The sequence below is a fragment of the Cebidichthys violaceus genome, unplaced genomic scaffold (assembly GCF_023349555.1).
Source record: "Cebidichthys violaceus isolate CVI_PGR_0920_01 unplaced genomic scaffold, fCebVio1.0.p SCAF_10, whole genome shotgun sequence".
In the NCBI taxonomy this organism is placed as follows: Eukaryota; Metazoa; Chordata; class Actinopteri; order Perciformes; family Stichaeidae; genus Cebidichthys; species Cebidichthys violaceus.
In genome coordinates, this window is record NW_027176263.1 from 6,864,756 (window position 1) to 6,887,823 (window position 23,068).

The 23,068-nt window shown below is 43.0% G+C and overlaps 1 protein-coding gene and 1 long non-coding RNA gene across 2 annotated transcripts; both read right to left on the reverse strand.

Moving 5' to 3' along the window:
* Positions 1-1,351: 1,351 nt before the first annotated feature.
* cunh10orf71 (chromosome unknown C10orf71 homolog) lies at positions 1,352-13,811 on the reverse strand. Its single transcript, XM_068718656.1, has 2 exons — positions 12,888-13,811; positions 1,352-8,390 (listed from the first exon to the last, which is right to left on the reverse strand). The coding sequence occupies exons 1-2, from the start codon at positions 13,800-13,802 to the stop codon at positions 2,139-2,141; spliced, it is 7,167 nt and encodes a 2,388-aa protein (XP_068574757.1). The 5' UTR covers positions 13,803-13,811; the 3' UTR covers positions 1,352-2,138.
* Positions 13,812-19,273: 5,462 nt separating this feature from the next.
* LOC137877645 (uncharacterized) lies at positions 19,274-19,892 on the reverse strand. Its single transcript, XR_011103565.1, has 3 exons — positions 19,803-19,892; positions 19,523-19,599; positions 19,274-19,338 (listed from the first exon to the last, which is right to left on the reverse strand). It is a non-coding gene; the product is annotated as an uncharacterized lncRNA (long non-coding RNA).
* Positions 19,893-23,068: the final 3,176 nt, after the last annotated feature.

Genomic DNA, 23,068 nt, shown 5'->3' on the forward strand with positions numbered 1-23,068 from the left:
AGTAAATGCTCTGTTCCCACTTAGAAACTCCCACTCACTCTCCCAGTACTCTCTCCCTCTCTCTCTCCCTCTCTCTCTGACTGTCTCTACCTCCCTCTCTCTCTTTCTCTGTGTGTCCTGCAAAATGTAGGAAATGTCATTTCCTGTGTTCCTGTGAAGTGTCTTGGACTGCTGCCCCAAACCCCAGAATTTTAAAGCGATGGTCAAGTCTTGTGGTTTGTGTGCGTGCATGCGCCTGTCCCATTGTGTGTCATTTTGTAAAACGTATACAGTAAAGCGCTGAACATGCTGCGTTTCCATCGCCCAAGTTAATGTTCATGCATGTGAGCTTTGTGTTTGTGTCTGTATGCATGTGTTCATCTATGTATGTGGATGTGTGTGTGTGTGTGTGTGTGTGTGCGTGTGTGTGTGTGCTGGGACCTCTCCCTGTCTGGCTGCTGGACAGAGTGGCATGGGCTTGTCTCTGGCTGTGGTTGTCAGCCTGTCCCAGTGGTATGAAGCCTGCTGCTTTATTGGGCAGGCTAAACTGCTGAGGCAGGGCTTCTGCTGGCGCTTCGAGCTCTGCCAAAGCCAAATGGAATTACACAACAGATTTAACCCTTCAGGTTGTATTGTCTTAAAAAGTATGGATGTCTGTGGAAAATGAACTGGCTGGGTTGATGAGGTGGTTTAATCTTTTTTTGATCTTGACAAAATCTTTTGTTTTGAAAAAATACTTATTATTTTATGTACAGCCAAGCCGTTGCACAAGTTTTATCAATTGAGTAAAAATGCCAAAATGATAGTTGGAGAAATATTTTGTCTTCTTAACTACCGTTTACTTGGGGTTTCCCTCAAGTTTTCCTTTACATAAGTCTTAAGTTCAGCCTTGCTCCAGTGGAGGAGTCGCTCTTTTCTGCCCTACAGTGGTCAAAGCAGGTTACTGCTTCTCAGGGGATCAACAATATTTTGAATCTGGGGAGTGTATGCAGGAATTCTCAACACAGCCGTGTACATTTAATCTGAGTTGGTGAGTCAAAGCAAATCAAAGAAAAGACATTTTCATACGATTATTTCCTTCATTGGATCCCAAAGGTATACTAGGCAAAGACACAAATGTCATTAACAAAATGTTATTTTCTCTTTTCGTGTTAACTAACTCTCGAAGGAGATATTATTGTACTCTCTCAATAACACTTTGTAATTTCCTTATGCATTTTTTCATGCACTAAAACGACTCATTCAGACCCTGGGTACATTTCAAGAAAACAGGATGGCAGTGGTAGTAATATTATATTGTTATTACAGCCCTCTGACTAGTAAAATGAAATCAACATGTAGAAGCAATCTTTTATATTTCCTTTTTGTTTATTTATAACATTTACAATGTGATTTTGAAAGACAGTCATTGTGGTGAGAAATTATTTGGTTGAATGAAGTGTGTTTTTATTGTCTGAATTAGTACACGTCACTCTACTGTTTCACAGCACCACAGAAACATTCTCACAAACTTCCAACTTTAAAAATGGACTACTGTATGACATTAAACCTTAAAAACAGCAATAATCACATCACCATCTTTTTACTTTGACACAGTGGTTGAATACACAAACTATTCTGTACACCATCTGCCGATATTTGATTGACGCTGTGGGTTTGACAATATTTCATGCATCACAAACTGGCAGAAGTAGGCTTTCTCCAGTGAGACAAAAATAATAAAAACTTAAGCAGACCTGCCTATGTTCATAGCAGAAACCAATGTTTCTTCAAACTACTCAACACTATTGACACACTGTTGCTGTTTCATGTATGATAACATACTTCTAGGTTTAGGAGGCAACGGGATACTGATCATTCTGTATACACAAGAAACATATCTTAGCTTCTCACATTCAAACGTCAAATGGAATGGTGAACTTCTCTGTAACACAATAAATAGCTCAACTGTGATTCTCCAAAATCAACAGCAGCAGTTTAACAGCATGTCATGGGGACTTTTCAAAACTACAAACCAAAAACATACTGAGACTATTTTCACTTGGAAAAAGTAATTTACAAATACTTAAATATCATCCCTCCGTTGCTTCGGGTATCCTTATTTTATCAAATACTTTATTTACTTAGCCCTTGAAAGTAAAAGCTTCCAGTGTTTGTTCTCACCAGTCAGACATCTCCATAAAGTCATCCAGTTCACTCATGGTTATTATATCTCGGGGCTGACATTGTGAGTGGGCTGAGTTATCATTTTCACAAATTGAGCTTCCTGCAAGCTGGCTGTTTGTGTCACTCTCTGGGAACCACTCATTTGGTCCATGTGTGTTGTAAACTGTGTTATATGTTTTGTCTTTGTCATTAACTGTGTCCATGTATGGAGTCTTCTCTGGACTGTAGCGATGCCCTTCAGATTTCTGTCCCATTTCATGGGCTGGATATCCGTAGCCGTGGCTCTCCCCGACAGGCTGTTGGTCCTGGTGGAGAGTCAATGGGGCTGATGACCCACAGGGCACAGAGGTGATAGTTTGAGGTTGGTAGTCTTGGGGATAACAATGGTTGCCTTGATAAAGCCCACAGGGTTTGGTAGCTGGAGAGGCCTGGGGCTGCTGTTGAAGCTTGACTTGCATTTGGGGTTGGAGCTGAGGTTGTGGGTATGTCTGCTGGGGCTGGGGTCGGGCGGTGTTCTGGCCAGACTGGCGCACATTTAGCTGGACATACTTTCCTGTCTCTGGGTCAATGAAAGTCTTAGTTTTCACTTGAACAGGCACGTCCACCACAAAATACTGACCAGAGCCAAGGTCTTGCAGCACCTTACGTTGGGTCAGTGGGTAGGAATGGGGGTAGCTTGACTCTACATGGTACTGTGCCACTGGAGCTTGGTGGTTGTCATGATGGTGAGTGGAAGAAGAGGGAACATGAGCAACTGTCTTAAGAGCAGCAGTGTGGGAAGCAGGGCCAGTAACTATAGGCGAGGCATCAGGGAGGGAAACAGGGGCAGTAGCATGAGGTGAAGCAACTGGGAGAGAGATTGGACCAGTGGCATGAGGGGAAGCATAGAAAGAGCTGTGAGAGGATTGGTGCTCTGTGTGTGAAGACGGCAATGTTGGAGCATGAGCAAGGGAGACAGGTGAGGAAAAATGAGGGGAAGCCAGAGCTTGGCAGCTTGGAATACTGGAGACATCTTGAAGAGATTTGTCGGCTGGATTTTTGGACAACTCCTTCTTGATCCTCCGAGTAGTCAACCTTTGCGCTCTGCGCAAGGCTTTGTCACTCTTTGGGGGAATAGTTGGAGGCTTGCCCAAAGTACGAGAGATATCGCTGCTGTAACTACAGGCTGATTCTGGCCTCTCGTAGTCATACAGGCCTCGTATATCTGCCAGGTCTGCTGCACTGGTGGCAAAACTCTCCCCACCCTCTGACATATTGCTGATGACAGAGCGAGAGTCGTCTTCATCCAGGGCGATGCTCCTCCTGGAGTAAGGCTTATGTTGCAGGAGAGGGGCTGAGTAGTCCTGTGATAAATATGCTGACCTTGTGTCAGGATAGACAGGAGTTCCAGCACTGCGTCTCATTATCTCTTGCTCATCCTCTTCTCTCTCCGACCCCCTTTCCATAGGTGAACCTACCCGGATATCTTCCCCAAAGTTCTTATGGAAGCGTGGTTTGACTGACTTGGTGAAAAAGGAACCTCTGATGGTGTTATCCTTCACTCTGAACATTAAGGGCTTGGCTCCCAGAGCAGGAGATGAGGCGTTAGAGCGGGGCAGAGATGGAGCTGGAGATGGAGGAGCATGTGACCTATAAGGCCTAGTGTGGGATCCTGAGTTCTCACTTGACCTCCTGACTTGTTGAGAAGGTAAAGGGGAGCATTGCTGTCTTTCTCTGGGTTTCCTCTCTGATTCTGTTGAGGTGATGGCATAGTACTGGAGAGCATCCATCCTCAGTCCTGCCCTTTTCTGCTCCTCTTTCCGAGTGTCTCTCTCCTTTTCTCTTTGATTTGCTAACTTTTCTTCTTCTTCTCCTTCTCTCTTTTTAGCCCTGATCTCATCCTCTCTTTGAGCTAGCATCCATTCTTGTGCTACTCTCTTCTCCTCCTCTGTCAGTGCTGCTTGGCTCTCCTCAAGACGTCTGTTTCTCTCCTCTTTGGTTTGATTTTTTTCTCTTTGTTTTATAATTGTTTTCTCTTGTTCAACAGCTCTCTTTTCATCCTCCTCTCTCTGAGTCCTCATCCAGTGTTCATTTGTACATCTTTCTCTCCTCGGCTCTTCAATCTCCTGCTCCTGTTTGACCCTTTCCTCCTCTGAAATGTGAGCAGCTTTCTCCTCCTCCCCCTCCTTTCTCTGTTTTCTTTTCTTTTTCTCCTCAGTATCTGCAAGTATCTTCTCCTCAATATGTTTAGCTCGCATTTGCTCCTCAATCAGAGCAGCTCTCCTCTGCTGCACCTCTTGTGCAGCTCTCCTCTGGTGCTCCTCTTGATCAGCTCTCCTCTGCTGCTCATCTTGATCAGCTCTCCTCTGCTGCTCCTCTTGATCAGCTCTCCTCTGGTGCTCCTTTTGATCAGCTCTCCTCTGCTGCTCCTCTTGATCAGCTCTCCTCTGCTGCACCTCTTGATCAGCTCTCCTATGTTGCTCCTCTTGATCAGCTCTCCTCTGCTGCTCATCTTTGGCAGCTCTCCTCTGCTGCTCATCTTTGGCAGCTTTCCTCTGCTGCTCCTTTTGATCAGCTCTCCTCTGGTGCTCTTCTTGATCAGCTCTCCTCTGCTGCTCCTCTTGATCAGCTCTCCTCTGGTGCTCCTCTTGATCAGCTCTCATCTGTTGCTCCTCTTGATCAGCTCTCCTCTGCTGTACCTCTTGATCAGCTCTCCTCTGCTGTACCTCTTGATCAGCTCTCCTCTGCTGCACCTCTTGATCAGCTATCCACTGTTGCTCATCTTTGGCAGCTCTTCTCTGTTGCTCTTCTTGTGCAGCTCTCATCTGTTGCTCCTCTTGTGCAGCTCTTCTCTGCTGCTCCTCTTGTGCAGCTCTCCTCTGTTGTTCTTCTTGATCAGCTCTTCTCTGCTGCTCTTGTGCAGCTATCCTCTGTTGTTCTTCTTGATCAGCTCTTCTCTGCTGCTCTTGTGCAGCTCTCCTCTGTTGTTCTTCTTGATCAGCTCTTCTCTGCTGCTCTTGTGCAGCTCTCCTCTGTTGTTCTTCTTGATCAGCTCTCCACTGCTGCTCATCTTGTGCAGCTCTTCTCTGTTGCTCTTCTTGTGCAGCTCTCCTCTGTTGCTCCTCTTGTGCAGCTCTCCTCTGTTGCTCCTCTTGTGCAGCTCTCCTCTGCTGCTCCTCTTGATCAGCTCTTTTCTGCTGCTCTTGTGCAGCTCTCCTCTGTTGCTCCTCTTGTGCAGCTTTTTCATCCTCTTGCTGTTTCACCCTCCTCCTCTCCTCATTCTCTTTCATCCGCTCTTCCTCCTCTCTCAATTTTTTTATTCGCCCCTCCTCAATCTTAATTCTCCTCTTCTCCTCAATTTCTCTCATTCTTCTTTCTTCTTCTTTTTGCTGTGCTCTCATCTCCTCTTCTTTTTGAACAGCTTGTTTTTCTTCTGCTCTTCTTTCAGCTTCTCTCTGTTTTTCCCGCCTCTCCTTGATCTTATTAGCAATGGCCTCCCGCTCTCTTAGTCTCCTCTCTTCTTCTCTCTGAGCGGCTCTTCTCTCTTCTTTAGCCAGAGAAGCTCTATTCTCCTCTAGCAAATGTTTTACTCTCATGTCTTCTGCTCTTTTCTCCTCTTCTATCCTAGAAGCTTGTCTTTCGTCAAACTGTTTTGCTGTTCTCTGATGTTGTGCTTTGGTTTCTTCATGTTGAGTTGCAAGCCTTTCTTGTCTAATTTTTTCTGTTCTTTCTTGCTCAACCTTAGCCAGTGCATTTTCAGTCCTCTCATCTTTTCTTGGAGTTGCTCTGCTTCCCACTATGTTGTACACTTGCCCCACAGGTTTTTCATGAGGAGTGGAGTGATCAAGTGGCTTTAGGTGTTGTGACACAGAAGTGCTTCTTGGCCTGTTCACTACAGAAGATGAGGTTGCTGCTTGAAAGGGAGGATTGTTTGGCTGAAGAATACTTTGTTCTACTTGACGAACTCTTTGGGCATCCGTTCCAGACACTTGTTCTTCACTTCCCTGGTTCTTAACAGGAGTTGTTGGTGACTTATTTATTTCTTTGAGATGTTGTGCATGTTTTGCTCCTGTGTCTACAACACATTCTTTTGCTTTGGCATCTAAAGGCATTTTCTCTTGTCTTTCTTTGTCTGCCAGTTTGAACATCCCTGTCCTTTGGTGTTCTTTCTCTGTTATGGGAAATACTAAGGGTTTGGCCTCTTTGTTCACTTTAGGGCTGACCTCTGTTTTATTTGGCAAATGTTTATCTTTCACAGAGAAGTCTTGTGGGTCAGCAGTGAACACTGGACGTCTGCTATGACGACTTTGTATTAGCGGAAAGAATCCCTCCTTTTTGTTGGGTGGGAATTCCTGAATTGTGTTTTCCTCGTCTTCTGAAACAATTACTTTTAACCTGGCATAGTCTGCAATTGCTGAAATCTCAGGTATTGTGGATACCCTTTCTTTTGGTATTGGTTTAACTTCAGGTTTTTCTTTACCCATATTGTCTTTTGTTGCGTTTGAATTTCTTGTGATCTGTCTTTCCCTTGCTGATAAACTGGACTGATTCTCTGTGTGATGTTTTCTGATATGACTAACTTGACCTGCCTCTGTCTTCTCATTTTTATTACTCTGTCTCTCTGTGGGACCATAACTTTGCTTTGAAGCCGGGTTACCTTCTGTTTCTCTGTTTTTCCTTACACAACTTGATTCCACTGTTTTCCTTTTACTTTGATCCAACATAAAGTCTTCATTTTTTCCTTCAGAGCTGGATTCATTGCCGATAGCTGCCTTGTTTGGTTGTAATCCTGGAAGTTCCTTTACCTTTGAAACAGCCTCTGACGTACCTCCAACATTTGTATGATTGTGTGGTTCATTATTTGTTTCTACTACCCCTTGCAGTTGAAAGTAGTCTCCCACCATTGGCCGTATCTTTGATTTGTCCACTGATTTTCCGCTTTTATTCAAATTTTCAGGCTTTGCCTTTTCAGCTTGAGTAACCTCACTATTTGCATTTATGTTGCTCTGTTGATTGCTGATTTGTAGTGAATCAGACCGTTTTCTCACACTGGACGACACACATTGAACTCCCAATGTGTCTTCCAAACTGTGTTTGATCTGCTTCTCAGCGCTTGCTGAAATAAGGTCTTTGGTTCCGTCTTTATTGTTTAAAGAGTTCACTTTTTCTTCCAGACCAGATGATGCAACTTGTTTTTGTTCATTAGTAGCAAATACATCACTGGGGACAATGGTGCCATGATGTTTTCCCACCATCATTAGGTTGTCCTTCTCAGTTTCTGCTGGCACAACTCTGATGGCAATGTTGCCTATATTCACATTATCATCCATTTGATGCTTTCCTCCAATATGTGTCTCTTTGTAGTGATGTTTCGGAAATACTTGTGTGTTTTCATTCTCAGTTAAATGGTTAGATGGACTGATTTTATTGAATGGCTTTGGTGTTGTTGAGTCACATCCCTTTTCTTCCACTAGGGGTGCACTCTTGCCATCTATGTTCCTGGTTTTGGTGGGATTTATGACAGTTGGCATGTCTTCTTTTACTGATGGCTGGTCGTCATGTTTTATCAGAGTTTTGGCATCAGCTCTGTCTGAATTATTTGTGTAGCCAATTGCTGTATTCACCACTTTAGCCATAAAGTTCTCATTGGTATGTACCGCTTGCCTTTTCTGTGGATTTTTCTCTTCAGTATTACTCTTTACTTCATCTTTCCTTATGCTCTTTGCTGAGTTTTCTTTTGACGTTTCATTTGTATAGTCTTTAGTTTCAGTTGCTATTATGTCTTGTTTGTAGAGAAGGGGTTGAGTTTCAGCCAACACTTTATTTTTAGTAGGTACAGTGACTGAGGAGGGCACACGTTTTTCAGCCAATGGTTCATGGAGTTGTGGTCTAGCATTTATAGAAGAACTCTCCAGCTGGTGATTAGTCCTTTTCACAGTGGCATTCTCAGACACATTGTTCTGTCTTGTCTCTAGGGTTGGATTTTCTCGCACATTTTTAAGATGTTTATTCATAACTCTAGTTGGATCTTCCTTCACTGTAGGATGAGTGGTCTGTACTGTACTACCTTCCTTTGAAGATGTATTTTCTTTACTTACTTCCAGACCTGAGCTGGGGTGACATTTATCTAGCTCTGAATTACTGCACTCTTTTACATTAATTTGTTCTTGAGTGCTCTGACCATTGTCCGTAGATGGCTTTTTTTCCCGCACAGTTACCATTATTCCCGTAATCTGCAAGCTGTCATCAGCCACTGCGGTCTTGTTCTGACCAAAGACAATATTTAGTGAAGGTGCTGAGTCCTCATGAACTGCTTCATGTTTACTCTCAGCTTTTTCTGTCATAATATGTTCGGAGCTTTCTGCTTCGACCAGAGCAGCAGCTTGTGATGGATCCTCTTTCTTTTTGTTGAAATGGTCAGTGTTTACGGCAGGAGTGTTGTTAAGTCCCTCTTTCTGTTTTCCAGAGATTTCTCCTTGATTTACTTCCTGGTTGCCTTGCTTTTTCTTGAGTGCTTGCTCTTTACTTTGTATTGTTGACTTAATTTCAGAAGGAATCTCTTTCTTTTGATTATCTTCCCAGCCCTCATCTGGGCTCATGGTATAACTTCCCATCTTTTTTTCTTCTCCAAGTGGTTTTGGCACATTGTCATTGCTCTTCATTGGTTCTTTGGGAACTTGTTTCACTAACTGGTCTATTAGCTGACTGGTGGTTGCTGCAGATCTAACAGATATTGGAGCAGAGCTGGGAGGTAAAACAGACTTAACTGTTTCTATCTGTAGTCTTGAAGGCTCCATCTGGTGCTTTGGTGTCATATTACTGGGCATTGTGCTTTCATGCTTTGTAGGCACTTCCTGTGATGGTGGCCTCTGTCTTATATTATTACTCTGACTACCTGCTAATTGCTTTGTAGAATTTTTGGATATAAACCCATCTCGTACAGCAAAACCCTTTTCTTTTATAGCTGAAATCTCTTTTTCAGCATGAGCTTTTATCTTGGAAGTCAGAATATCTTGCTTAGTCTGAGCTCTCTCTTTACTGGACAATGCTCTGGGAGGGGTAAAATGCTGATCTTTACCTGGACCTGCACTGTGCTCAGATGACTTGAGATTTCTTTCAAAGGGGAGCTGTTTAGCTGAATCAGAATCTCTGTGCTGTGAAATATCAGTGTGTTTCAAGGGGTCAAATTTGTCCAACTTTTCAACACTGTCGTCGTTCACTTTATCCCCAACAGTGTCACTATTTGCTCTTTTATCTACATTTTTAGGTAAATGATTTCCATCAGATAATTTGAACTCTTTGGATGACTCACTGTAAACATACTGGCTTTCTGTCAACTCAGTGGGTTTAAAGCTGCCTACTTCCACCTTATTTTCTGTGTTAGCGGTCTCAACTTTGCTCGTAGGACTAGAATTGTCTTTTGATTTCTCGTTATTTGTTGTCTCAAATTTATCAAGAGATACAGCTGGTGTTTCATTGGCATCATTTGAAGAAACATTCCCTGCTGCTGACACTGTGTTTCTGTTTGCAGAAGTTGTATCAATGAAACCGTATTTCTCTCGAAGACGCTCATACTCATTAGACCCTCTATTAGCTTGATCTGATTGTTGCCCGCTGACAACAACTAGTTCTTCCCTTTGTTGATGCATTTGGGTTCCCTGGTCTTGATCTTTGTTCTCTTCATTTTTATTTATATTTAATTTTAAAGGAAGATCTGTTTTAATGCCATCTTCCTTTCTACAAACTGTATTTCTGACTTTCTCTTTTTGCTCTGCTCTCATTTTCTCCTTTATTTTAGCCAATTCTGCTTTAGTTTTAGCCAACTCTGTCTTAACTTGCTCAACTTTATCTGGCTCGCTTTTGATCTGTTGTGTATCTAGTTTTGCTGCAGGTTTAGCTGACTTTTGTTGCATGCTCTGTGTTTTAACTAGCTCAGCTTTGGTTTGTTCCAACTTTGCCTGTTCTGCCTTTTTCTCTTTTGCTTTACTTATCTGTGTTGTAGGTTGGTCTGCATTTAATCGACTCGCTTGAATGGTATGTTCCTCAGCTTTCTCATGTTTAACATCCTCAACTAGAATGTGGTTTGCTTTGACCTTTTCCACTTCAACTACCTTAGTCTTTTCTTGTTCGGCTAATTTTGCCTGCCCAGCCTGTTCTGTCTTTGCCAATTCAGTTTTTATGTGCTCTTCTTTTAGCCTCTCAGCTTCAGCTTGTTTTACTTTGACCTGCTCACTACGCTCTTCTCTCAAGTGCTCTGCATTTACTTCCTCTGTAAAATTTCTAGGCTCCTTTGTTACCTTCTGTGCTCTTGTTAGGTCTGCTTCTGTCCGTTCCTCTCTGGCATGCTCTGGTTGTTTTTCTCTGGACTGTTCTGTCCATTCCTTTTTTCTCTTCTCCTCTTCAATATGTTCCGCTCTACCGTGGTTTACTCTTTCGTGCTCTGTTAGTTCTGCTTTGGCCTGGTCTTCTTTGACTTTCTCTGAACCAGTCTGTCCTGCTAAAATTAACCTAGCCGACTCTGCTTTGGGCTGCTCCACTTGAGCCCAGTGCTGAGCCTTTGCCAGCTCTGCTTGGGCGTGTTGTGCTTGTATATGCTCTGCCATGGCCTGTTCAGTCCTGACCTCAACAAACTGTCTGTCTTTGATCTGGTTTGCCATTATGGGGGCCGAGGCATTATCAGTGTTTGATAATGATTTTTTCTGCATTTTCTGATTATTTTCAAACTGTGGTTTAACTTCTATTGGCTGGAGACTTTGCATTTCATACACCTTTGGAATCGGCATATTTTGTTTTTTCTGACGTGTGTCTTGCGAGAGCATACTTTTGTCTTCATTAGAATACAATATGTGTTGGTTTCTGTATTCTTGATCAGTATATCTGTTATACTTCTGTGTCAAATAATTATCCTTCAATTCATCTTCCTTAGTGTGTCCGTTATACTTTTGAAGTAGATATTTGTCCTTTAAAGTTTCCGGTTGCTGTTGTCCATAATATGCTGGTTTTTCAGCAGCATCATTACTAAATGGTGCATTTTGTGGCAGTTGGTTTGAAATGTTAGTATTGACCAACTCAGCCTTTTTATGAGAATTTGTACCAGCACCAAAACTCTCCCTAAACTCTATTCTCTCAAGTTTTTTATTTATACCTTGCCGATTTTCTCCTCTGTATTTGTTACTTGGTGATTTTGCTTCCTCCTTTATCGCGTCTGCTCTTTGGTAAGCCTGTGCATGTTGGTCTTTTTCCATTAAAGCAGTTATCTCTTGTTTCCATGGAGAGATGGCTTTCAGACTGAGATTTTCTGTGTCTTGGCTGTTTGTTTGTCTCCACCTATCCTGCGAGGACACATTACTGTAATCATATTTTTTTTCTTTGAGCTGCTGATATCTATCCACCTTTGTGAAGTCCCTTCCCACTGTTTCATTAAAATGTTGTTCAGCATTTGCCTTACTTATTAAATATTCTCTTGGTTGATTGCTGTCAGCATTAAGCATTGGTATTTCTGTAGCTGTATAAGATGGTTTAAACCTGTATAGGTCTCTTCCCAGAGTTTCTACATTATTGATCATGCCTTGCTTATAGGGAGTAAATGACGATAAGTCTTCTTGGAGATTCTGTCCATTAGCAGGCTGATAGTTGGCATAATTTTCAGCTATGAAGCCAGTGAATCCAGGGGGATGAACCATATCACTTTGCATCTGAGCTCTCTGGTAATCACTTGACGTGTATTCTGAATATAGGCCTGTATGTGTAGGTTGAGAATTTGGTGTTGTAAACAATCCAGGGCTATAATACTGGTTTACATATTGATGTGAGGCAGCATTTGTCGTGCTGGATTCCTCTACCTGGAGATGTTGAAAGTCTGGATCTGGAAAATCAGGGATGTCTATCACAGTGTCTCTAGGCTCCTGGGTAGAGTACTGTTTGTTTTTCTCCAGTGTCTCCACTCCTTTAAATTTGGTTGGACTATAGGTGCTTTTTACTCTTTTCCGGTTGTCTTTGAGATTGAAGAGTAGGCTCGTGGCCCTGGATTTGTAGCTGGACATCCTAACATCAGGAGTGGCTCCCCTGCTTTCTGCTCGCACTGGAGGATGCTCCATAAGTTGAGGGGAAACTGCAGACTGCCGGACCTCTGGCGTCTCTGCTTCATGATGTGCATGGACTAAAGGTGTGAGCAACTGGCTGATGTTGAAGGGAGTCGTGCTTGCGTTACTGCTGACAGCATTTTGTTCCACTATTTTTGCATTGTTGCTCAAAGGATTTAAATTATTACTGCTACAAAGCACTCCTTGTTGATTTGCTGTTATCCCTGTTGCGGTATTTTGCTCTGTCATCATTTTGATTTTTTGCTGAAGGGCTTTGACGGAGCTGATGGTGTCCTGAACACGTCGAGACATCTCGCTGGTAGGTGATGCAGTTGATGACCGTTGCAATGGGAATCTTTTAGTTCCCAGGCTCTGCATCCACGTCCTGTGGGGGTAATGACCCGTCAACTCTGACTCACAGCGTTTCTCCACAGCTGAAGCTTTCTGCATTATTGTGGATGTTGAGGTGGAGCGTGGAAGACTGGGAGGAACCACAGGCGCCAAGGTATTCCTTGGGTGTCTGACACCTCTCTCATCAAAACGATAAGGACCCTGTGGTTGGGCATCCAGTGAAAGCTCCCTGTACATTGGTGTCTCATACCATTTAGGGAACTCTGAACAGTGCATAAACCCTGAGACTTCAGCTTGTTGGAAGGGAAACCTGTTATGGTCCCTCCATACCTTGAAGGGACTAAACTCACTGTGTATAAAGAAGTTAGAGTTACAGTCGAACTGCTCGGACATGCTGTATTTGCTGTGGGAAGATCTCATAACAGAGGATGCAGAATTCATGTGAGCCGCTGCTGCTACTTCAGAGGAGTAGAAGTTGGTGTCCGGGGATGAGAATGGGCCAGCTGAGGGGAAATGATTACTGTTAAAGTTTTGCTGGTAAGATGTAGAGAACTCAGAAAGCTCCCTTTGGATACTCATTAGAGCTGATTTGTCCCAGCTTGTCTCATCATTCCACTCTCTGACTTTACCATCCATCCCTGCTCCATCCCGTCCCTCAGAGTTAAAAGCTCTGATCAGAGAAGAAACTCTGGAGCGGCTTCTGCGTTGCTGAGTACTCAACTCTGTGGATCCATTGCTGAGGAAGGAAGACTGTTCTTCCCCCAGAGACTCTTCCTGTTGAGAGGTTTCCACAAAGGAGTGCTGGAATGTGGCAGAAACCCTTCCTTGTGTCCTTTCCCCATAAACCTCCCACTGTGGATCTCTCTGAATCTCAGCCTCATATATTCCACCTTGGATCCAGTCCTGTCCATACTGCTGCATCCTGAGGCTGAAGCTCTCATGTGCAGGTCTCTTAAGTTCCTCCCTCTCTTTGTCGTTTCCGTCTCTGTTCTGGCCACTCTGACTAAAAGCCAGCTGTCTGTCTCTCTGGGTGCAGGGAGAAGACGAACAGAGGTCTGAGTCATTATAAACCGCCTCATCTCCAATGCAGAGACTCCTGAATGCTCGATCTGTCAGGTTGCTAACCTCACGGTCAGTCTCATCCGGATAGGACCCACCACTTGAGGTGTCGCTGTAGCCTCCATCGCTGTGCTTTCGATGACCGCCACACTTTCGGCCTGAGCGGCGCTTCTCAACTGAAGTCATAATGCAGGGTCGTAGGTAAGGAGCTCTGTCCTCATTTGTTCAGTCATTCATGCAAACACAGACCTCAAAATTATACACCCTGCCTGCTGCTGGAGTTACAGGACCCAGAGTTTGGGTCCCTCAGTCAGGATTTTCTACAGCTAGTAGCTCCTACGGCATTGTGCCTTTTAGTTGGCCTTCATCCAAAACAATAAGGAATTTGTTCTTTACCTACAGGAGAAAAGAAAGGAGAATTAGCCTTGATCTGAACATAAAATGAAATCACAATTCGCCTTAAAAAAAATACTTTTATAATAGTGTTTGCATGATTTCTGTGATGCATTTCAACCTTGATTAAAATTTTCAGATATAGACAATGTTTTCTTTTACGTGAAAACATTTTTTGTTTGTTGTGATGCTTATTTTATGATAGCTGGCCTTGATAAGAAGCTTTTTTTCCTTTGTATTAAGCAGCAATGTACTGTATGTGGTTCTCAAAACAGCCCTGTAAATCCTTCTACTCAATCACTATGACCTTCAGAGACATGTTGTGAATAAAACTACACTGTTGCTAGGCACGGTAAAGACAGTCTCACGTGAGTTATTTTGGGAAAGCAGGACACATCCGCACAAACTTAGATGGGCGTACACATACAGACGCACACATTTCTTTTGTACATGATTTTGACCACTTTTTGATTAAAAGCTAGATATGATGTTGGTTTTACAATAATCAGAGGTTGGGACTAACTGAAGAAGTTACATAAGTAGACCATCCGGTTAGACTACCATGAAGCTGTTTCTTTTTGAGTGTAAGAGTCAACAAACAGGTTAGGAGCAGTCAACTCTAAGATTACATTATAATCTTGGAGTGAAAGCCCTTTGGTTTTACAACAGTATGGAGAGCAGGTGGAAAGCAGGTTAGAATATCCTTACATAGAAGGGCTGCTAATTTTAACGTGCATAATCTGTCATCCAAAATGTTTCAATGTGAACTATTGTTTGTTTATTAATTAATTAAAAAAAAGTGTGTTGTTCTGATCTGTAAATCTGAAACAGCCAAGGCCATGGGTGAGTGCTGTCACCTATTTGTATGTGTTGATGCAAGTGCTTTTCCTAGCCGACACCTTGCCAGTTAGCTAGCTGGTATGCATTGCTTGTGGAGGGCCTTCAAAACAGTACTTATAATAAACTGGATTTAAAATCTGAAAATTATATAATACAGAACATACTTAAAAAATAAGCCTCATCAGTTAAAAACAATGCTCAACATCTCAGTGATAAGATAATTTCTTCCTTCCACACGGGGGCCTTCTCATAGCCTTCTTATTGCATATTCCCTTTGTTGTACTGTGCTTTTTGAATAAAATGTTTGCACATTTAGATACAACAAGGTAACGTCATGGGTATGTTCTGGTTAAATTTACTGCAGCTGACAGGCAGCCGTCACCTTGCTCAGAATATCCAGTGGTTCATTAATATCTTCTGACCTGGAGTTCATCCATCTTATATGCATCTACAGAACAGCTTCACATCACTGCTAAACTGTCCGGCTAAGTCTTTATCAAATAAAACTGATGCAGAAATGAAAGGAAATTTAAAGATGTTATGCAACACCTTTCTCCAGAGGCATAAAACAACAGCAAGTTATAGGCAAGGGCATGTTGTTTTATAGTCACTTTAAGCATCTTCTTTCAAGTCATGGTAAGCATTGACAAAACATTGAGGACACAAAGACTCTGACTTTTAATTAACATGTCTCTCTATCGCTACCCAAAAAAACTCTGTTCAGTGGAGAAAGAGGAATCTGCAAACATCAGAAAGTAGCATTCAAAAAATCATGCACAGTTATGTTAACTGTCCCTAATTTGAGCCTTTTTTGCAACAATGAGGTCATGTCAAACTGTCAGGGTGATTTCTGGTAATTCTTGCATGTGGCCGGTTTATTTTTGTCCAGTGACGGGCCTCCAACTCTAAAACCTAACACCAAAGAGGCCTCATTTTCTGAGGGACTGTAGTCGAAACGAAGAATGAACAGCAGCAAATCTGTCAGAAAGGATATGACTAAATGTTAGCAGTCAGTGGAATTAAATTAAATTCAGTCAGTCAATACCTTTAGTAAGTGAATGTGAATTCTTTAGGAGATTAAAGCAGGGATTTTTTTCATGTGTTAATTTATTTTTCTGCTCAAAAACTTAAATTCACTGAAGACCTTCCACATATGCATGCATGTGTGGAAGGTTGAGTATATCTGTTTTAACTTTTCTCAGAGGCGTTAAATATATTAATTGTAAGTGTTCCTCCTTCAACATGAAAAAGAACATAGAGTGAGCTCTTGTCTTACCTTCTAGTTTTATAGTCCATAATTTGTGCCCTATTGTAAACTCCTCAAAAGGTTCGATGATCTGATCCTGCCCTCTCACCTCACACAAGCCTTTTCTGGCACTACCGTCTTTCTATTAACAATAATCCAAAGCAAAAACCTCTATGTAGTCGACAGTCAGGTCTTTGAGCATCTGACCATGGAGGCAGGCAGCGGGACCCGGGGCTGGAGACCAGACAGAAATAGCGAAGTTGTCCCAGAGAGAGTGTCTACCACGGGGGGACAGAATGAGGGCTTGAGCTAGCATGCGGATCTGTGAGATCCTTTGGTGTCGAGTGTCAGACGGATGAAACAAACAGCTTCTCAACTATTTATAAATCTGGACAGCTAACTGTTGGCTATTGGCAGCTAGTGCTAACCGTCACAAGTTGGAAAGTGTTACAACTAGCTGCGGAGGTTGTGAGGTTTATAAATGGGGGAGAAAAAAAAAAGTTTTTGTGTGTTATTATTGTGGGTGGGGGTTCAGGGGGACTGCAGTTTGAGTGCTCCTCTGGGAGATAAAAATAACTAATTTGCTTCACACTTGAGAGCCACCTTCTTCGTTGAACAGAACTGACAAGTACTATATGGAGTGTTCACGACCCACCTGCTATCGTCATTACAGGTTTGAGTGAAGCTTTCTGTTGATTACATGACCATAACGGATCTTTCTATTCATTTCCTTTGACAAAAGTTTGCCTGAGAGGTTCATTTCAACATGAATTTAACACTCACTTATTATAGTTCTTTAACTATGGAATACTTATATCTCCCTGGCTACAGCCTGAATTACCCCCAGGAGAAAAGGCCATAAGGCAGAGGAAGGGGAGGAACTGTACCTCCCCCCACACACACCCTTACCACCCCACCCCTCCTACAACCCACTGCTATAATAGGAGATTGCTGGAGCAGATAGTTTCCTGGGATTCTTGGCGGGTGCAGGGCCGGCCTGGCAGTATGATGGACACACACACATGGGCCTTAATGGAGTTGCACTCCTCCATGTACACCCACACCAACACACTAACACGTACAGATGGTTTTGCATACAGCTCACTAAATTGAAAGGCTGAGGTAATCCCTTTTTAACTAATCTCTTTCCTCCCCTTTAAACAACCTTCACCTCTACCGAGATGTACATTTCATCCACTGTATTTTCTACACGCTGGACTCTTGTCAATCAATACATCCAGTGCCCACCAATGAAGGGCAAACCTCGGCCTTGCTGCCACATCAAAATATCAAAACACTTGAACATCTTTGCTCTGAGTCAAGTGCCAAGATCAGAGCCAGTGTCCATACTGATGGGTAACACTACTTGAACCTCTTGAAGGTGAGAAAGAGATTCACGTCTCATGGTTTATGATTCTTCATATTTGGATTCTAGTCTTTGAATTCATATTATTAAGAATTGATGTGCTTTTATAGGTTTTGTTTTCCACTTAAGGCTGTCATTGTAAACTGTTGATCCACCCTCCCTTTTTTGTGTTTGTCATCCGTAATCTGTGTCTGTACAGCTTTTCTCTGCCTTTACCATTAGTGCCTCTCTGACTTCCTCTGTGTTGTACAAACACTTATATTACAGTCATTTAGCAGACGCTTTTATCCAAAGCGACTTACAATTTTGAATATTAAATTATTTATTTACATATAAATGTGCATGTGGCCGGCGGTGGAGTGCCTTATTGTCAGGGGAGGCCCAAACCGCGGCACTCGGCCTGCCGGCGTCCTCGCGGGGGAATGTGCTGATGCAAGGTTGTCCGACACTACTGACGGGGAGGGGTAACCAGCGGGGCCTTCACAAAGGCCCCCGCAGGTTCCCGAAATACACTCCATGGAAAACACTGGATCTGACCAAGGGCTACTGGCAGATTCCCTTGTCTCCAGAGTCCAGGGAAAAAATGTCTTTCTTCACTCCGTATGGGTTATACCAATTTGTCACACTTCCTTTTGGGCTGTTTGGTGCCCCAGCCACATTCCAACGCCTCATGGGTGCTGTGTATGCTGCCGCCTACTGGGATGATGTTGTCATCCACTGCAACAGCTGGGCAAAGCACATGCAGCGGTTGGCCGCTGTGCTCGAGTCACTGAGACAGGCTGGGCTCACCGCCAACCCGAGGAAGTATGCGGTTGGACGGAGGGTACCACTTGGGCAGACTGATGCTTTGAACAGACGGCTGGGGGGCCGTTTTGTCCCAGGACGTACGGTGGGTCGATTTCCCCAGTGCTTTACATCAGCCGGAAGCTGTCCGAGAGAGAGTCTCGCTACAGCATAGTATAGAAAGAGGGCCTGACGATCCAGTGGGCGGTCGATGCCCTGCACTACTACCTCCTGGGACGGCCATTCACCCTCTGTTCGGACCATGCTCCTCTCCAGAGGCTCCACCGGTGGATCACTCGGTGGCATCTGCCATTGCAGCATTTTAAGTTCAAGGTAATCCATAAACCGGGGGCGCAGGTGGCTGTGGCAGACTTCCTTTCTCGCTCACGGGGGTGGGGAGTAGGCTAGGCCGGACGGCTCCCGGGCCTAAGTCAGGCGGTGGATTTCTAAATCCCTCCCTAGACTTCAGTCTGAAGATTTAAAGACCATCAGTGTTTGTGTCTCTGACACATCATGTCCATGATGTATTTCACTTCAATGCATGTTACAGTGTTACTCTTACCTGTCTTCTGTAGGAAAGGATGTAGGAGGTATCTTTCCGCTGGTCATACACAGACTCGCCGCTTGTTTCAGTAACCTCTGCGTCGTTGAAAGTGAACCAGCGGTCAGTTGGGTCCTCCTCTTCCACATCTTGATCCACCCCGTCACAGATGTAGTGTCCTAACAGGACAGGAAGCATTGTTGCATGGACTGCCTTAAAGTCTTATAAAAAGTATAAATATGAGTATAAGTAAAAGAACTGATTAGCTTACCACTACTTGCTGTGAGGCCGATGTGGTTGATGGTGCTGACCAGATTGTAGCAGCTAACATCCTGAAAAGAAACCCAGTAAATCAGAGTTGTGCACACATAGTTCAAACATTTACTTGTATCAGCCCCAGTCTGATACTTTTGTTTGCTATCGGGTCATTTAGTTTTTCTTTACCTGGTTGGATGACACCACCAGCTCTCTGAGGATAACGACCGGGTCGTGTATCTTTCTAAGCTGGAAATGTGGAGTAAACCTGAAGCGCTTCAGGTGCAAGACCAGCACTCTGTAAACAGAGAGAAGAAATGAGCACCAGGTGTTTTCATTGGTATTTAATATGTTAAACACTTCACAATCCCTCCCTTGGGTCAATGGAGCCCAGTTTGTTGATACCACTGGGCTAACCAGTATCACCACTGAGCACGGTGGTCAGGAGTTTGACCATTTGTGATGGATGCGATGTCACTCACCTTGGCAGGGTCAGAAATGACGAGCGCTGGCCCGAAGTGGTGGCACCGCACTCACAGTTGTACTCCAACTCTTTCTCCTGCAGAACAGCACATAACAAACATGGTTTCACTTCTATACTGGATTAACGGCACAGCAGCAACATAACAACGTAACATATTTATACACATACTGACACAAGCAGTGGTGGTTGGATAGACATGTGTCAGTGTTTTCTACCTCATATGATCACATCATATCAGTCGGCTCTATTGTGAGTGAATGAGAGGAGGTGTTTCTTACCGTCAGGTAATCCTGGAGCATCTGCTCCACGCTTCTGCCTCCAGGTACCACGTCCAGGGAGAGGTTTGTAAACAGCTCCTCTCTAGTGGATCCTAAACCACACCTACACATTAAAAAGGACAATACAGTTACTACACCCGCTTCAAGCTTTGACATGCTGGTAGATATATTGTGTGTGATGTGTTTAACTATGTAGTCGTACCCCTTGCAGGTCCTGGTGTTAACCATTTTAAAGACCATGTGTTCCTCCACGGGACAGCTGTAGGATCTGCCCATGCTGGCTGCCATCATCTGGAGCATTGGGCTTAAGCATGTCATCTGCTCCAGCACAGAGGTGAGGAACTCGTGCGCATCCTGCAGGTACATGCACACAATCATACAAGTTTATACATAGAGTTGATAACAACCAGGAAGTGGTGAAACAACAAACCACAGAACCGGTTTACTCACCTTCTGGTGAAGATCCTGGAACTCCGGAGACCAAATTGTGCTCTTGAATGCAGCTAGGAGGCTGATTTTGTGGAGGGCATCGCCTGAGAGGTGAGACCTTTTGATGTCCATAAATGATCTGGAGAGGGGGTAAAAGGGGTCAGAGGCATTTTCTCTACCATTAAGATTTTGGTGTTCAGAGTATAACTTGAGGATAAAGTTAGTGGTTGTGTCTGAGCCGTGCTGTACCTCATAAGTGCAGCCTCAGGGATCAAATTACAGAGATGCTCCTGGCAGCTGATGGCTCTGACGAAGTCCTCCAGTGTCAGGAGGCTCTGCAGGCAGGAGTTTAGATAACAGATCTGTCCTGGGTTCGGAAATCTGAGACACAAACATAACAAGCAAAAAAACATGTGAATATCATTAACTCCTTAATGGCATGTTCTCAAACTGGAGTTAATTTTCTCCCAGTAGCTGTTTCACTTTGATATGATGGATACAGTCTTGTGTATATGCACTCACCCAAGACACTTGATCTTCTGCTGTCTGAGGGTCTCAGTGTTTTTCTCTCTCTTCTCTTCTCTCTGAAGAACTGTCTCATGTACCCCCACATGCATTTCCTCTTCCTCTGTGAGGCCTTTAAACTCCACCACCTCCTCCTGGCTCTGCTCCTTCGGGTTCTGCTCTTCGGAAGCTGGCGTGACCCGACGTCGTTTCTGTTTGTAGAAAACAAATACTGATTAAATCATGAAAAGGCACACTCATCCACTGATACATATCTAGTTCATTTTGAGTGCTGCACTTTGTGTCAAGCATACGTACCCTGCACAGACTAAACCACCAAGGTTTCTTAGCCTTTTCTGCATCAGTGGATTTGTCGACTTGTGAGGTGGCGACACTGGTGATAAAGAGAAACACTGTTATACAGTACAACTGTGAACATTATGTTTGACAATTAAATTCCCAAAACTAATTTTCATCACATTTTCTAAGGCAGTGAATATGCTTGCTAACAAAAGTACTGAAACAATAATAAAATGTAGTCAGGATGAGCGCCCTTACCTTTGCTTCTCCTTTTTAGGCTGGAAACAAAGAAATAACAGTTAGAATATCTTTGACATTTACAACTCAGAATTCCTACAAACTACAAAAACTTTGAAGCCGAGACATATTTTGTCAAACATACTATGGGACAACCGAAGAGGCGAGACGTCCACGGAGTCTCTTCATACTTGTTGCTGGTGGCAGCAGGAGTGTGACAGACAGAAACACGGGATAGAGACAAACACAGTTCTTTTTGTACTAATGCTCAGAAGAAATCAGAAATCATTTAGAGGGATAATCACTAGAACAGTTTTTGAGTCATTCAGGGTGAGCCCAACTCAAATCTCAAGACTCTCAGAGTCCAAGAGAAGTCTTAAGTCTTCATAAGCAAACCTGCAGTCATGATGCACGTCTTTCAGGCGTCTAAATCTTACATTACAATGGAACAACATGATCATTTTTGCTTTCAAATCTGTGTTAATAGTGTTTTATATAGCTGAGACCAAGTGGATTCAGTGCATTTTGGTGATATTGTATATGTTTTTTTTCTCTTTTATTGTTCAGTTTCTTTGTTCAATATTTTAGAGTGAAATGCATCATCATGCATCAAGCCCACTGGCTTATAGGACTAATAAACAGCTACAAACTGCCATCTGCAATACTTTCTTTAGTGTTGCTGCTGCAAAATGTACAACTGAGTCATTAGTCATTTCTGACAGGAGACATGTCCAGGTCAGCTGTCCAGTCTCAGGTCTACAGCTCTGGTACTAACAGGACCAGGATCAGGGTTTTTGTCTCTTGACACTGTTCACACGCAGACAAGGTTTTCTCTCAGCACTTTGTACGAAATCATCTACCCACTAAACAAGGAAGCTAATCCACCTGACCATTACGATGACGAAATAGTCAGGGCAACACTTTGAGTTTTACATCTCTTTACCTTCTCTGAGAGCCGTGTGTCTGTTGACTCTCATCCAACACATCCACAACATTTTTAGATTTCTGTACAGAGTAAAAAAGAACAAACAAGATGAAGATTGATGAAAAACATAATGTATCGACACAGATGATATAAACTGGCTTCACAGAAAGTACCTCACTGTGAACTGTGAAGTTGAAATAAGGTCACAGTCATATTAACAGTAGAAAAAGAAAGAAAACAAACCTTTTTACAACAAGAAAACCAACGAAACATCTTGAAAACTCTTAAAATAACTCAAATAAAACTGACTGAGACTGACTGTAAACTGCTTCTATCTGGTAAAGGCAATTCTGTGACAGATACTAGATTCTAGAGATCAGTTCTAAAGAACAGTTCTACAGAACAATTCTAGATTCTAACTATGATGTCACGTTTACAAGACTGTGTGTAAATGGTGTATGTGTGATATATATATATATATATATATATATATATATATATATATATATATATATATATATATATACACTGCATATTGAAATGTCATTAATTAAGTACATTTTGAATACTAGGGGGGAAGAAAAACACTCACCGCATCCACACCAGAAGTAATATTTCAGTGGTGTGTATAAAGTGTTTTGATCACTACTGAGGTGTCCATCGGTTTAATCTACGGTGGCTCCAGCCTCTGTAGCTGTCCTATAAGCAGCACAAAAGACAAATAGGAGACAAACAGCTATGAGACAAACTGTCTTCACCAGGCTGAGGAGTATGTAGGAAGGAAATTACTTAGTTTTTGGTAATTGATTTTTTTTACATCAATCCAATGTAAAGTATGCCCTAGGGTTGAACATCTTTAAATATTCCATGG